General features: G+C 34.4%; 1 protein-coding gene across 1 annotated transcript; it reads left to right on the forward strand.

Moving 5' to 3' along the window:
* The first annotated feature begins 3,022 nt into the window (after positions 1-3,022).
* LOC106712702 lies at positions 3,023-15,126 on the forward strand. Its single transcript, XM_014505339.2, has 2 exons — positions 3,023-3,218; positions 12,415-15,126. Exon 2 carries the CDS (start codon positions 12,460-12,462, stop codon positions 14,761-14,763), a length of 2,304 nt encoding a protein of 767 aa, XP_014360825.2. The 5' UTR covers positions 3,023-3,218; positions 12,415-12,459; the 3' UTR covers positions 14,764-15,126.
* Positions 15,127-17,152: the final 2,026 nt, after the last annotated feature.

Consider the following 17,152-nt stretch of genomic DNA (forward strand, 5'->3'; position numbering starts at 1 on the left):
TATATGATATTGTTAGAGAAGCCGGCGTGCATCAGCTTCCCCTCGCGCCCATTGTACCACCCTAATCTGATGGAGCTTCCCTTCCAACGTTTTAATCATACCCATATTATAGTGTGCACGCTACACATTTATTTTTGAGACATTATTACCTTTAGTATCGTGAACATATAACTTAGAAAGAAATAAGATCTTTTAGTTAAAATTTAGAAGTTTAAAAATGAAGTTAACAGTATTCACTGAGTTATCTTTAGATGTAAAGTGAAAATCATCATTATGTTAGAGACAATAATCAACACTGTGCCGGTGTATCGGCGCAGCACTAGACATGTTAAATATCAACGCTTACGTCGCCTCACTACAGCTATCTGACACTTGGTTTTTGGTAACTAGCGCGCAATTCGCTCGAGATGATCTTGACTAATAATCTCTAAAAATTAAAATATTATCATTTGCAGTATGTCTTTGACGGATTAATAAAAAAAAAGATATTAATAGTACTTCTTAGTAAATAGTCTAATAATATAGAATTCAACCCTAATTAAGTTCCGATGAAAATATTAAGTTAAACTTGTTTAGTATTAATGTTTGATGATTTCGTATGCAATAACAAGTTGAGATATATTTTATAAAATTTGTACACCCTACTTGTAGACTAACAACTTCCCCGGGCGGTGCGGTGTGCTACAATAGACTTTTATTCCGGACAGATAACGTTTCGGTCCGGCTTCCCAGTCTCCCCTTCTTACGTTTACTTTGAAATATCTATCCCATTCGATGTAAAAGTTTACCTTTAAAGACATTCGACGAGTTTTGATCGATAATTCGATATCGAATCCGGACCTCGAATTCAGAATGCCATCTTAAATCAGAAGAGGTTAATTTACGTCGTATATAAACATATAATCATGTTTCTATGAATTCATCAACGTTTTAATCACTTTAAAAATATTTTATTGTAAATATGTGCCATTCCAAATAACTTTCAGCTACTGTAGGTAAAATATTGGTAGTAAACATCAGCAGATGTGTTGAATATTCCAAACTAAAAGTAAATGGAGAAAAGAACATTTCACTACTTTTTGAATCTCTCAGTTACAAATTGGTTTTATGTTCAACGAACGAAAAAACAATTATTCTGATAACTGAAAAGTAAAAATAGACGAAAATATTAAATGAGATATTAAATAAATCATTAATCATTAATAAACAGAGTTGTTTTCTTTGAGCGGCTTCCTGTGCAAACTGAGGGATGTGACTGGATTGTAAAAATCTATTGTTGAGGCGCAGCTCCAAGAGGAGAACGTAATCGATCAAAAAGGATAGATTTCAAAAGCGCCGGCTCCGCACAACCAATTGAAATGTTTGAAAAACATCGAGTTCGTTTCAAATGGTTTTGCTTGTGCCACTTCTTCAATGGATACAGAAGCTTAATGAGAAAGCTTTTAAGTTGGCACAACATTAGAGCAGCTTCTGCTCAAGCTTTGTAAGTTCTCACTAAGTAAGCCACAAACGGTATCATTATGTAAAACATACATACGTGAGTATTTTACCAATTTTTTAGCTAAACTTTAATAAGAAAAGTTAAAATACAAATACGTGTGTTTACATATATAAGAAGCGAGGTTATTTAAACTTCTTATTATGTTTATTAAATAAATTATAACTTATATAAAATAGTAAATAACATGATAGTAGTATCAGTATTAGGTCGGCATGAGCAAGGACGTAATTAAGATAATTTGTTTCACATTGACCTCGATGTCGTAGATAAGTAAACACTCAAACACACATTACCCGAAAATATAAAATATCATAGATTTTTACCACGAATTTACGTGGGATTAGTTTTTACAATATCTTTTTTTTTCATAATAGAATAAATCTTATATCAATTTTTACATGTCTAATTAGACTATCATCGGTTGACTCAGTTTGTGAAAGCTTCACAAACTGAGCAAGCAAATTCAACTTAGTATAAGTTAAAATTAAGCAAGTATACATATAACAAGTGAGGCTGAGAGCCTGTCATGCTCGCTAATGAATCCCACGCCAAAGTTCTTAGGAGACGAGGTGCGACAAATTCTTTGTGGCGCTAAGATCAAGAGTAAGTTTTAAAAGCCTTTCCCCGAGCGACTGCTGCGTCTCCGCTGAGACACTTTGATCGAACTTGAAACAAGAACTCTTCTAATGACAATTAAGAAGTTTATCTAATGAGATTAACATTAAGATTTTTTGAAAGATGATATTTAATATAGATAAGTTTTCTTGATCGGAATTCCGATGACGGTACGACTTTAATATTAGCACTTATCAATAAAGTCTCCAACGCGAATATCATTGTAGTTTCATCATCATCATCATCATCATCATCAGCCCACTATACGTCCCCACCGAAGAGCTCGAGTTAGGGGTGACTAGGCCATAGTTAACCACGCTGGTCAAGTGCGGGTTGGTTGACTTCACACATATCTTTGAATTTTTTCTTAGATATGTGGAGGTTGCATCACGATGTTTTCCTTCACCGTAAGAACGTCGGATAAATGTACTATATTGTAAATCGAATGTACATGGCGGGATTCGAACCCAGGACCTGTAGATTACAAGTCAAGTGCTTAAACCCTGAGCCACGATGCACTTATTATAGTTTGCTTACTTTTAAATAAAAAAATCAATTTTACGTTAGTAAAAATAAACAACACTGTCACAATGAATCCTCAGAACATCAATATACATTGTAAACTCGAGCTCGGCGCACAATGCAAACGGTGAACGTTGCAAATTCTTTTTGTATTTTTTTTAAATTCAATCAAGTCAGCAACGGCGACGACATTCTAATTGTGCCTTTACATTGTACAGTCTGCATCAGCAGAGATAAGTGGGCAATTCGAATACAGAAAAATAAAGTTGCGTCCGATAGCGGTTCAGGGGCTCGCCGGCCGCCTGCGCGGGGCGCGCACCCCACGTCCCGCACTCCGCTCGACCCGCACACCCCTTCAGTCAACTTCAACCCCCGCCGCAGACTGTCGTCTTGCTCCCCGGCCCCTCCAGTGCCAACACAAATGGTTGCCTACAGAATACTCGAAAAACAAGTGCTTCGAGTGCTTTTTCGAATGTAGCGTGTTTGTGTGCAAGTGTCGCAAGTGATATTTTGGGAATAATTATTGTGAATGTATTTACAACTGGGATTTTTTTAAGTGGATTCATCGCGATGCTTTATTGTGAGTTTACTTTTTCCTATTGTTTTAGAGAACTCATTTCGTTAATTATATTGCGCTAATTTGAGAGAGCGCAAGGCGTGAAGTTGGAAATTATTTTTACTTCTATAATCAATTGAAATATATATTTAAATGGTACAATATGCCTTTTGTTTTTATTTTTTTGTTCTGTAGTTAGAAAAGTTAATTTGTCAAAGTTGTGTTTTAAAAGTAAAAGTATTTACTGTAGGATGTACTACTTATATAAAGCGTGATTATTTCAGTGTTTATTTTAGTTAAGTAAAGTTATTACAATTTGTGTTTTCTGAACAAGTAATGTGTAATTATAACTTTATTTTTAACACATTAATACATTTGTCATAAATGTTCACGTCAGCTTAATTGTGCTTTACAAGTGTCATGTTACAGCTTAAATACTACTCAGTAATAATTAATAGCTTTTAATGGACACTACAATTATGTTTCACTTTAATAGAATACATGTTTACATTTACAAAGTGTTCATATCGTTAAATTATGTAACTCATGTTAACTTTTGTAAACCCAAAATTTCGGAACGTTTTCAACCGTAATGAAACAATCATCATCATCAGCTCACTATACATCCCCACCGAGGGGCTTGGAGCCTACCCCAAGTTAGGGGTGACTAGGCCATAGTCAACCACGCTGGCCAAGTGCGGGTTGGTTGACTTCACACATATCATTGAATTTCTTCTCAGATATGTGCAGGTTGCATCACGATGTTTTCCTTCACCGTAAGAACGTCGGATAAATGTACATATGTGAATCGAAAATCGAAAAACACATTGGTACATGGCGGGATTCGAACCCAGGACCTGCAGATTGCAAGTCAAGTGCTTAAACCCCTGAGCCACCGACGCTCTGTTGTGTTACAATTGACTATCGTTTGATGCTTTATATATCGGTTCAACTTAAATTTCACGAGCTCGTTGGTTTAACAATAATAGACGAAGCTTAACTTTGCATTATTGCAACGATATTTGCGGATTTTTTAATAATCTCTATGAAAAATCAACAGCTAATTTTTTTTACGAATAAATCTACATCGTTAAATTCAACTATTCTCAAAGATGTATGGATGTGAGTTTACTATATTAGTTTTTGAGTCTATCATTTACAGTAGATGACATCGGTGAGGCGATTTAGTTTAGTAAAATAATCTTCTTTATGTCTTTGTGGTAAACTACCATTAGCTATAATCTGAATAGTTTAGAATAGCTGAATATTTGAAATATTAAGAGTGGTCTACGAGAGGTTTCCTATTGTTTCGTTACGTGATACTTTGGTCTACTTTTATGCTCTCATTTTGAAGTTTTTCTTTTTATGTTTTGGAAAAAAGTATCAATCTCCTGAAAACATTTTAAAATTAATTTTTTCATTATAAATAGCTGATTTAAGGTGTGCAATTTTCAATTGTTAATATGCGCTTTTATCAGAAGTACTAGGGGCGTAAGTGCATGATTACCAAACGCCCTCCTTTTCGCGCCAGGGTATTAAAATGCATCAATTTCAAGGGTCATTTGGTAAAGAGCTTAGAGTCTAGTGGTGTCATAATAGTGGGACACAATTCTCGGGCTTTTTGTTCTAATGTTCCAGTTTACAGCCACGTGCGGGCAGAGAGAAGGGAAGGGGACGCGTGTCCATTGCCTGCAAACATCGACCCCTTTGCAAAGGATTACGATTGGAGTGTAATTGAGTTGAATATTTTTCGCACGCCCTCTATCGTTTGGCTCCAACATGCAATGTGTTTGCTGATACGTTTTTTTTGTTATCCGCCAACGTATTCCAGCAGCTAGTATAAGACCGTTTTATTGAACTTTCTGGGAATGATCGTTCATGACTTTAGTTTTTAGCTTCTCATTTAATGGTTTAGATATTAGTATAATGTGTTAATATGGTTTGAATTTATGGACAATTTTTTAAGACTGGACGTAACAATAAGAAGGATATAACGGCATAATTTTTGTAAAGGTGGGTGTAGACTAGAGCATTTACTTCTAACAGAACAACGAAACGCTCTATGATATGTTCTAGTGTATCGCCCTTTCACGAACCAGACGTGCTTTGGAAACTATACTTTTATCTGTATTATACCATATGTAAGATCGTTACATTACATAGAAATGTTTGAGAAAATGCTCTAGTGTATATACCTTTAGATTGTTAAAGCATAATTCATTACTTCATATTGTAGAATAATCTCGTTATAAAAAAGAAATCGAAGAACTGTACAAATAGATTTCGATTCCGTAAATTTATATTTACTCGGTAGAGTTCGGAAGCTTAGTCACACATTGGAAGGGGATTTATGAATTGGACAGGCGCCATTTCGAATTATGATGTTTGGCCAGGCCGCAGCGGACGGCAGCGGCGGACTGACCCTGTATGCAAATAACACGGAGGCGAACGTTCATATTGGTGGATGCTTAGTGGCAAGTCCATTCGTTTCCGACATAAAAAAATATCAGCAAGTGTTTTAAGAAATTTCATATTCGTTCTTTGAATTTGAAGAACTTTAAATAAAATCTCAGAATTTATGCCAAGAATTAACAGTTACTGAAAAACCAGTTATAAAACTTCGAAGTACATCTTAGAGTGCAAAACTTTTTAGCTGCCATTTTTAAGCCTAAGTGAAAATTTATGTTTCCTTTTCAAAAACAATTTTTTTCAGCTCTTGTAAGGTAATTTTTTCACCTCAATAGATTTATGAATATGGTATGAATTGGTGGCTCAGGGGTTAAGCACTGGACTTACAATCTGCAAGTCCTGGGTTGGAATCCCGCCATGTATCAATGTGTTTTTTTCGATATACATATGTAAATTTATCCGACGTTCTTACGGTGAAGGAAAACATAGTGATGCAATCCGCACATATTAGCGAAAAGAAATTTCCAAGATATGTGTTAATTCCCGGGAGAAAATGACGACGACGTGGCTCGCCATCCGTCATGTTCTGTCTTCCGTAATCCACTTTTCGCTATTTCGGAAGAAATAGGTTAGAAGGTTTGTTTGGCTACACCAAATGGAGGTGATCTCTGCCTACCCCTCTGGATTGCAGGGATGAGTTGTGTAGATTTACGAATAACAGCTATATCTATATAATTCATACAAGTATAAAGGCGTTAAACTTTATAATACAATTTCAGAATACATGATCATCGCATAAAGTATGACTTTGTTTTAAAAATGTTAATAGAGACACAGAATAAAGCATGTGTAATTCATAACCTCGTTGGGAGGGAAGCACGAAAATGAAATAATTCACATGTCCCATTTGCACGCTTAGCAGAGAACGAGCCTGTTTAAAGCGCTGTTCGTTACCTGAAAAACGTGAAAAAGAGCACTCCACAAAAATATTTACCGAAGCATTAAATTTAATATTCGACTAAAGCTCTATGAACTTCGTAGCCACGGTTCTTTTAATTAATTTCAACAAATACATGGCACGTAATAAAATGTTTTAAGTTCCCTGGACCGTATTTATTAAATCATTGGTACAAAATAAATGTGTCATAAATCGCAGCTGCGTATCATAAGAGGTATTTTGAACTTTTTTATATTTATTTGACAAAATGTAAGCCATACAACGTGTTTCGTAGTACCAAGCTACGCGGACCATTTAACGTTAGATAAAATTAGCTAAAGTCTAGTTTTGTTTTGCAAAATCTTACCTCCACTGACAAATGTCATATTGACAATCTAAAAATCTTATAAAACAAAGTCACTTTTCGTGACCTTTTTTTTTTCACGGTTTTACCATCATGTAGGTTATTTATTCCGGAGGGTTTCTGTGCCTATTTCTAAACGCCTTAAAATTTGCCTTTTTTGCCTTATGTAGGCTAAACCGTTGGAGCTATATAAAAATAATGTATGAGTTATTTGCGGCACTATTCTTTTGATTTTTAATATTAATCCTTATCCAAACATATTGCCTTTTGCAGTATATGATTCTGACAAATAGAGAGAAGACCTAAATCCTTTGTGACCCGGGAAAATCCGAAGCGGATCGCTAGTTCATATTATAAACTAAATATGAAAACGGTCACAGTCACGTGTTAATCCTGTGTCAGCACCGACTAGTTTGAGGAGGGGCCCCTGATGGACTCGACACTTGTCGGTGTCGACACAGAATTAATATATGAGGAGTGTAGCTTTTTCATATTTAGTTTATTAGTAATATTGCACGATTTTAATTTCAATATGTTTTCATCCCTAAAATTCTCCTTAAATATTGTCAACGATATGTAATAAAACAGGTGTCACCCACAATTGTGTAAAATATTATGCTTACGTCTTGTCACAAAAATACACGGTAAGATTGAACTCTAAGTACCATAGTTAGCATTATTTCTAATATTATTCCTTATTTTTACGTCTTGACTTGACCATGATTTCTGGTGATGTACAATTGATATAATCTATAGCAGCAACACGTAATGAAGATTCTGAGGCTTCTCTATTAAAATTGTACGTAAAGACAAATTATTCATCGCTTTGACGAAGGGATAATGAAGGAAGCAAAATGGTTCTTCCTCATTTACGGGACATCGACAACAAAAGGACGTCCCGCCGTGTGCCTTGACGTCCTTAGTTATAATGGGGTTAAGGATCTTCTTTATTTCACAATTATGTAATACTTCCGAAGAGTTTATGAAAATGCTTTAAAAAATAAGTTCAGTATACGAAAAACGATGCTCATGACAACACAAATCACGGATGGTACTGTTTTTAGATGACCAACATATTAAAGCGATGCTTCAAATAATATCCATAGAAATAAAGCATATATAATATGCAAACAGCAAGTTCAAATAGGAGCAGACAGAGAACGAAATTAGCTGAGTTGTTTATCCAAGCAGCGACGACAAGCGACTGTGGGGTTGAGATACAGCTCTTGCATATAAATAGAGCTCTAACTCACAGTACCATGTCTGTACTGATTTACACTTAATATTTAACAAGCCATCGAGAAGTTGCGATTTGCGCTATAGTCTGTGTTCGTATATTCCTAACCTCTCATTCGCCCACGACTATTTTTATAGCGCGTTAAAAAACGTTGAAATAGAACAAAATCATTTCAATGTATCTGTTCTTAGAGCGTTTTTAAAACGCGACGCTTTTTCAACGTGCAGTGTTGTTTGTTGAGCGTTGGATGAATGAATAAGAATTATTTTAAGCGCTAAGGGAATAATACTCATGAATGATGGATTTATAGATTGGATTAATATCAATTAATTTATGTGAGTGTTATACAACGTTTGTTTTATAGTAAAAGTTCAATCCTATATACTAACAATGTAGCAAAGTAATTGAATAAACAATGAACTTTTCTCCTAATTATATTGACTCAACGTCGAAAGGAAATACTGCAAGGAAAACTATTCGTTAAAACTTGCTAAAAGGGAACGGAAAAAAATATCCTTTTAAACTTAATAGAAACAGTACGACGGAGAAAATAGCAGAAAAAAACAAAGTTTGTATCTTGCGCTGAATAAAATCGCACAAATAAGGTTTGCGGACCGTCGGATTAGCAAGTAAAATCACAATAACGAAGTCTGCAGTCAAACAGAAAGGAAATAAAGGGAAGACGCAGGCAGGATATTTGACGACAAAAACCTTTGCTTACACACACAGTTAGTTGTGCAGGCGGCTTTATACAAGAAAAATATTTCAATTTCACAATATTTTCCAGCGTCTGAAGGAGCTTGAACTTTGTAGAAATTTATCTTCTGACAGAAGGACTTAAAACCAGTTCGGCATCTGTTTCGAAGTTGTTTATAAACAAGACTAAGTAAGTTATACAGATAAAATCTGGGATTCTAAACAAATGTGAGGCAAACATATCCTAAAATTTGACCTAACTTGGGGTATACAAAACTCATCGATCTTTTTCTCCGTGATAATAATATAACTCTGTTATTTGTATGTTTAGTTGAAATCGAAAATAATCTGTAAATAAACATTTATTCCAACCATATGTTTTTACAATATGGATATAATTTGTTTACGTTATTTTCGTTAACAGTTGGAATCATTAGAAAGCAATAGGGGGAAATGGTTTGATTATTTTAACAATCGACTGAAACAAAAGATTGATGTTTCCTTGTGCAGGGATTTTAAATTAATAGTCTAAGAGCTTAGTGATCTATCTTCAAAAGAATAGCGTGATTTCATCGTAACTGATACATAGAAATATTTCACAATTTGGAGGTTATTACGAATTTTATGGATGAAATTATTATCATGTTTTTTTAATAAAAAAAACGTCACAAACTAGTTTAAGGTATTAAAATTCAAAAGATAAGTTCCTTCCGCAGGTAACTTTGAATGTTCAATGATGCTCCTTAGAAAGTTGGTAAAGTTTGAATTACCCATCGGGGTGCTTGCTGAAACGAAGACGAATTCGAGCCAATCCAGCGAGTTGGCGGCCTCGCTCGGCGGCTCCCCGACGGCTTTGACTTATCGACTCTCATTCGACGGAATGTTTCATGGAAACTCGAATTTATTAAGCCTAATTCGTGACTCGAGATTCCTTAGCCATAAATTTTATTGGCATTCGTTTTAGTTTTTTATGCATGGATGAACTTTCTTTATTTTAATAAGTTTTTTGTTACTCGTAAACATTATTCCACTGTTTTTTTCAATAATGTGACATGAAATATAAATATAGATATTGAAAATAAATGTTTCGCGATTTTACGGCTCAGAATTTCTTAATGTTCATCTTGGCATAATTCCAATAGGTGTTCCTACCCAAAGATATATGTATAATACAATTTTCTACGTAAGTTATCTCAAGTTGTCCAAACAGAAGGTTACTCATGTGTTAAATAAACATATTACTGTATATTTATGAAATACATTTAAGTGAATTATGCTTGTTTTAGATTTTTATATGTATTAATTAAGCTAATACATTATTCTGCGGTATTGTTCTAACAATAGAACAACCTAACTCTATTGACCTTAATTCTGCGAGTAAATAGTAATACTAATGCACAACAAAAATTGAAGGAATCAGAAGTCAATTGGGTGCCTCTCTAGAGCTATAGTACTAATTAAAACGATATGTGGTACGTGTGGCATCACCTTTATATTCATGTGGCATTACCCATTATTAAAGTGAAATATTAATAATTAATCTTTACTTTTAAGTAGTTAAATTAAAGGTTGGAAAAGTTAAACTGATTGAAACAACGCTCTTCACCGTAATTTAACACGATTAAAAAAAAGTCACAACTGAATGAAAAAGATTGGTAAACGAATAATCCGTTTCGTTGCGATCGTATTCACACATCCAATCATTTAGCTGAGACTGAAAGCGGACAAACGGGGTTTTAAATTAACTGCCCATTTTCACCAGTGCAATATTTCGTAGGGCATCTGGGTCGGGCCATTTTATTTATAATTAAAAAGGTCGATGGATATTCCATTCGTTCTGGTAATCGAGTGCCGTTTTATTATCCTGGATTAACAGGTTACGTGTGAAGACTAATCGATGAGCGTAGTCCTGCGTGAACGACAAATAGCTTGAATGTTTTTTGGGACGTGCATATATTCGCACAAAATAAAAATAATGTTTATCTCAAGCAAAGTTTAAAGTTTACCGACTCGTACAGACCTCTAGTGATTAGTAATAAAATAATACATGAAATGCATACATATCTAATCACATATAATTTTTTTTTATTTAACATTTTACTGAATATTTAAATAAGAATATTATTATAATAGTTATCTCATCAGCATAGGTTAAAACTTACTTCAGTACTCCGCTAAAAATATCATATTGATATCGAACACGGTTATAGGAACCCTTAGTTTCCAAAAATAATTATCACAATATAAATTTTTGAGTCTAAAAATGAACCTTTTATATATAAAGGTAGTTAATTTAAAAATATGATAAAACGTCAGTCTCATTATGATCGTGGGGAAGCTTGGCGAGTCACGGCGCGGCGCTGGCAGCCGCGAGCAATTGATTAAAATTAATCTTGGCCCCGCTTGCTTTCTTGCGATGCATTTCCTTCACCGCAGGGCACGTTGTAAATCGCTTCAAAATTTATCTCTAGCTTTATAGCTCATCTTACCATTTTTATAACAAAACAAGATGGCAAAGGAGCAAGCAGCCGCTTGAATTCGCCGAAATAATGTAGCGACTGCTGCCCATGTGTTTGATGCGTTATCTACCTTTAATCGACAGATGAAGGGACGCACAGAACGATGAAATTTCTCCTCCTTCGTCTAATCCACTACCCCTTCCCATCATATCCTTATAAGAAAAGAGTGGAAAAGAACCGTGGACTAAAATTAGGCATCCAACACGCACATTCATCAAACGATATGCGGAATTATATCTACTTCACACCTGTATTTTGTGTGGTGTTAGTATTGCACCGGTGGACCCAGCCTATTCGTGCACCCAACAAATATTGTTTTTGATCTACCACTGCTAAAAATGAGAATTTAATTTTTTTTACGATAATTGTAAGTTTTTGTCTATTAGATATTCGTGTTCTTAATGAGTATGTTGCTGTCGTCTTCTATTGTTGTTTTTAATATAATCTTTAGCCGTAAATAACAATTACCATGGGTTTCCACTGCGCGTCAGAAAATGTCACGCTATCTGTCTCAGATGATACGCCGAAGTGTTCGTAAACCTAATCAATGTACCGACATTATTTAAACTAGTATTTTTAATTACGTGTTTGAAGTTTCATTTAAAAATAAGTTGAAAACATATTGCTTTTCATGTGCGACCCTCGTGTGCGGTATCAGTGACCCAAAAAGTAACAAAACACAACAAACACGGCAAGGTAATATGAAACAGCCGAACCGCTCGGCTTCGGTTCGCATAAATAATGTATTGCGGTATACATTATTTAAGCTTTCGCTGAAAGAAGCAATGCTAAGGAACTTACAAAGAATATTGAAGACCAATATCAACTCACATATTGTTTCATTACGTAAACGTTTCATATACAGAGCTATTCGACACATATGGTCTGCATTTCGTTATTTATATATTTCTTGTAACGTCTTCAAAAACAAGTTAAATTCATTAAAACTTTCTCGTTGTCTTTTTAATTCTTAAATCTAAATCGAGGTTATTGATAATATTAGACACCCTTTTGAAACCTCGAATATTATTAACCGTTATGTTTTTTTTTTGTTTCAGATAATGGTCGCTGTTTTTATTAGGATACGTATGCCTTGAGGCAAGATGAAGCTCAAACGTTCCGTAGACGTGAGGCTCATAGCCCTGTGCACGACTTGTATCCTACTCCCGGCAATAGCGTGTCCGTCGCAATGCGTCTGCAAATGGAAGAATGGCAAAAGATACGTTGAGTGCACGGAAAAAGACTTAAAATCAATACCCTACTCGTTAGACTCCGAAACGCAAGTCTTGGATTTCACAGGAAACGATCTGCAAATTTTGCAAAAGGAAACATTTCACAAACTCGGATTGCTAGACTTGCAAAAAATTTATTTACAAAGATGTCGTTTGCAAAAGATAGACAATCATGCATTTAAAGGCCTCGCTAACTTAGTGGAACTAGATTTGTCAAATAATTATCTCACAGTGATACCGTCACCGAATTTTATTTATTTTCCAACTCTAATGAGACTGTCTATGAACAATAATCCTATAACAGTTATAAGAACGCATTGTTTCCAACATTTGTCCTATTTGAATACTCTAGAAATGATAGGTTGTAAAATTGAAACCGTAGAAATAGAAGCATTTTCTGGACTGAAACATTTAGAATGGTTAAGGTTAAATGGTAACAGGCTATCGAATATTCAAGGTGAAAATATCTTTCCAGATACATTACGAGGTATTGACTTGTACAATAATAATTGGAACTGCGACTGCCACATAAGAGATTTGCACAAATGGTTGTTAAATTTTAACATGCCTCATGTTATAGAACCGATTTGTTCACTACCAGAGCGGTTAAAAAATCGTACTATCACAAGTATCGCCAGATTTGATTTGGCATGTTTACCAAAATTGACACCTTCATCAATGTTTATTGAAACTATGTCTGGCAACAATGTCACACTCGAATGTATCGTTAAGGCAGTGCCCGAAGCGAAAATACATTGGCTGTACCAAGGTCAAATAATACGTAACTATTCCACTTATTCTACAGATCCACATCATGTTTTCTACGCAGAGACTGGGAACGAGGACAAGAAAAGTGAATTATACATATATAACATAGGTAGTGATGATAACGGAACATACTCATGTATTGCAGAAAACTCAGCCGGACGAGCTAGAGAAAACTACACCTTAAAAGTTCTCGTTAAAGAAGAACCTGTTGTTATTGTGGTAACATTTCCACACAGACACCTGGTAGTTATTATCACGGTGGTGTTTGTAATTATAGTGTTATTGATAGCAATTATAGCAGTAGTACTTTTAAAATTCAAGACAGACACAAGAAGCAGGAAGAAGAAAGAGAGTGGTAAAGACGTAGCATTATGTAATCAAATGTTACCTTCAAGTAGAAATAATGGATCTTTACCCAAGAATAACGGAAGTTTAATAGTAAATGCTCATTCCCATCACGCTTTACATTACACTGTGCAGTCAAACCGTAATTATGAATCTAGCGATACGTATCAAAGCAATAACATGAAAGGTTTTGCCGACAGAAATCCTGACCTCATTAGTGATGCAGAAACCGTCGCTAACAACACGCAAAATGAGAATGCGGCAATGTCTGTTTATAAAACACAAACAGCGAATGATGCCTTTGAAGAGGAAACTGCGTTTACAGCAACTGCAGCGCCCCGACAAGTAACTTGGCAAGATCAACAGAATATAAACGGCATGAATATGCCCCAAAATGCTTTATATCAACACTCCGCTGACGTACATTTAAATCCCGGATGCTTTTTAGACAGCGAAGGCTATCCTTACGATTACGGTCTTCCAAAACACCCTTGTCGTACTCCAATTATGTCAAATTATTCTGTAATCGGACCCTTTTATCAGACATTGCCACACAATAGACCTAAGGGTCAAAAGCTGGCATGCAAATTTGCTAAGGATAATGAATTCAACACCAATGCTCCAACTTGTGCTAATTTCGAAGTATTTAATGCAAATAATGTGAGACGAACTCTCGATGGTTATCCGGTACCAAGAAATAGGCAAATAGCATTTGTAGGAAATGGTACAGTGTATTATAACGAGGAATTTGTTCCGTCGCCGCCTGAGGGATACAAAACTGAACCTGTACCATGTTGTAATCAAGAACCATGCACTTCTTGGGTAAGTCCGAAAGGCACATGTGCTGTAATGGTTCCGATGGGCGTGGCCGAAGCTCCCGGTAGATGCTACCAGGTGGAGACGCGATGTGTAGATACGCAGACTACTGACGCCAGAATTCCAGTGGACAGTAGTGAAAGTGTTCTTAAGCCCCTACCACAGGTGTCTAATGCTAAATGTGCATCTGATATTTGTTCAGAAAGTCCCGATGAAGGTTACGTAGGAGACGCTAACGATATCTGACGACGTCGTCAAGATAATACATAAAACGGAAATTTAGACATTAATAGAGTGATAAAGCGACTGAGTAAAAATATAGAATAGAGTTAATATTAGATTTAAAGGGAAATCAAAGGTTGATATCTCGATGTACAGTGCACAATATTTTTGTAGTAGTGAGCTGGTTAATTTATTTATGTAATGTTTCCAGGCTGCTTAAAATATTGTTTGTGTTCACTATTAGTTAAGATGTTTGGTTGTGGTACCATTTAAGTCAGTTTATATTTTTAACAATATGAAAATGAAAATGGCGATGAGTGGGAAAAGAACAAGGGATGAAATATTAATGTTAAACTACATAGCTTTTGTATTTAAGACAGCTATATCTGGCCCAAAATGGCATTGTAATTGGTTATATATTATAACTTTGAGTTTATACTGAACAAACAATCCTGTGGAAACATGTGTCTATCTGTTCATTTCATATCTCTGCTTGGCAACTCAAAAGTATTCCAAAAACTTTGTTGCTGTATGACTATTTTCAAATGAAAGAAAAATAATATTAGGTAATGATAAGAACATTGCAACTAGGTCAGATGAGAACACGTCGTTTATTATTTTATTGCTTTGTGCATTAACTAATAAAAAAGTATTCAAGTATTATCTGTTAATACTAACTAGTTTCCTATACTTTTGATAACGTGCCAACTATAGATGTAGTTTTCCATTAAATTATAACTAAAATTGTAAAATTTTATTTGGATAGCACAAATAAATTTAATTAGATTTAATAAAAAATTGGAACGTACTTTTTAATATTTCTAAATTGTAAGATATAGTTCTATGACACCAATGGATTAGAATTAATTTATATCTAGGTCAGACTTGCTCATTAACTCACTCAGTATTAAAGCTATTGGCCCATTAAATTAATATTTTGAGTATTGGATTTTTTTTTGTTTCCTGGACTTATATAGAGTCGAACCAGGATAAGCGAGACTCCAAGATACCGCAATATTTTCCTCGCTTATAGAGGTTTATCTCTAACCCGAGTTTCTCGCTAATCCAGGATCGACTGTGTTTATATAATTTTTATCTTGACCTTTTTACGCGTACTATTATTTAATTATTAATTAATATTGTCAAAAATTATGTCATCAACCTTGTTTTTATCAGCAACTAAATCATGTAATTTTTGGTTTCATCTATTATCAATTAGGGTCTTTACTCGTAATTTTTTCAAATTATAGTTTTTCAACTGTTTCGATGTCATTGTAGAAATTAATCTAATTCAAAGATAAAATGTTATATTTTTACAATTCCTATTTATTAAAACACTGTCATATTATAAATTATTGTTTTAATTTCAATGTTCATTTATACGGCTTATTTTAGTAAGTTGTACTCGTAAATATCTTTTTACATGATGTAGTATGTTGTGTATAAATTCTGTACATTATATGTAAATATTAGATACATTTCCGGAAGCAGTCGTTTAGCGAATATTTTTACTTTAAATCGATATCAGGGTATCTCCCTATATACTCGTATGTATTGAGTGTTTATATAACATTTATTTCATGACAAAGTAACTATGCAACATATATTATTTTATATATTTTCAGTTAACATGATGTGTTTGAATATTTTATAACGAATGGATATATGAACAAAATATTGTTAGAAATTTTAGTCGTATTTATTTAAGTGTAAGGCTTCGGTGATTGAACATGTTATTTCCACACGCTTCAACAATTCCAAACATATATTTCAACCCGTTTTTTTGGAAAGAAAAGTTAACATTTGGCAAGCGACGCCAGCGCCACTCGAGCGAACATACGAATACTTAAGGTTATTTGTTTAAGTTATTTCAACGTTGAAAGTTTTGTCTGAAATAAATGTTAACGAAACGCGGTCACAGGGAAAAATAATGCATAATATTATGACACATCTTTTATAAGCGAATGTAATGATTTTATTCTTTTTCATAATACGAATGTAGCAATAATAACATGCATTTATAATGTGATCGACTTCAAGTAGAATTTCTATGGTTCCTGGACTCTAGAAATAGGAGAGAAGGCATTGGTGTAGTATGGTGGGGGCTACATACAACTAATATTTGTTATTCGATATCAATAGCGTATTAAATATATGGAAATTGGTAAAAAAATCATTATAAGACAAGAAAGAAAGGTCGTACGAGTTAAATCAATTCTTGTGTTATTGCTAATATAATAGAGAGTTAAAATATTTTCAAACAGTTAAAAATATAATAGTAATAAAACACGTTAAGACGCCACAAAATACTACATCAATGGAATGCAATTCGAACGATGTTCGTTTGTTTCATTGTACAAAACAAAATTAAATTTACAGTCAATGATTTGAAACCACAACGACATGAGCAGAT

Source organism: Papilio machaon, chromosome 7 (genome assembly GCF_912999745.1).
Source record: "Papilio machaon chromosome 7, ilPapMach1.1, whole genome shotgun sequence".
NCBI lineage: Eukaryota > Metazoa > Arthropoda > Insecta > Lepidoptera > Papilionidae > Papilio > Papilio machaon.

Bases quoted from the DNA above. Each gene is read 5' to 3' on its own strand.
- LOC106712702 (XM_014505339.2), top strand. From the start codon at position 12,460: ATGAAGCTCAAACGTTCCGTAGACGTGAGGCTCATAGCCCTGTGCACG.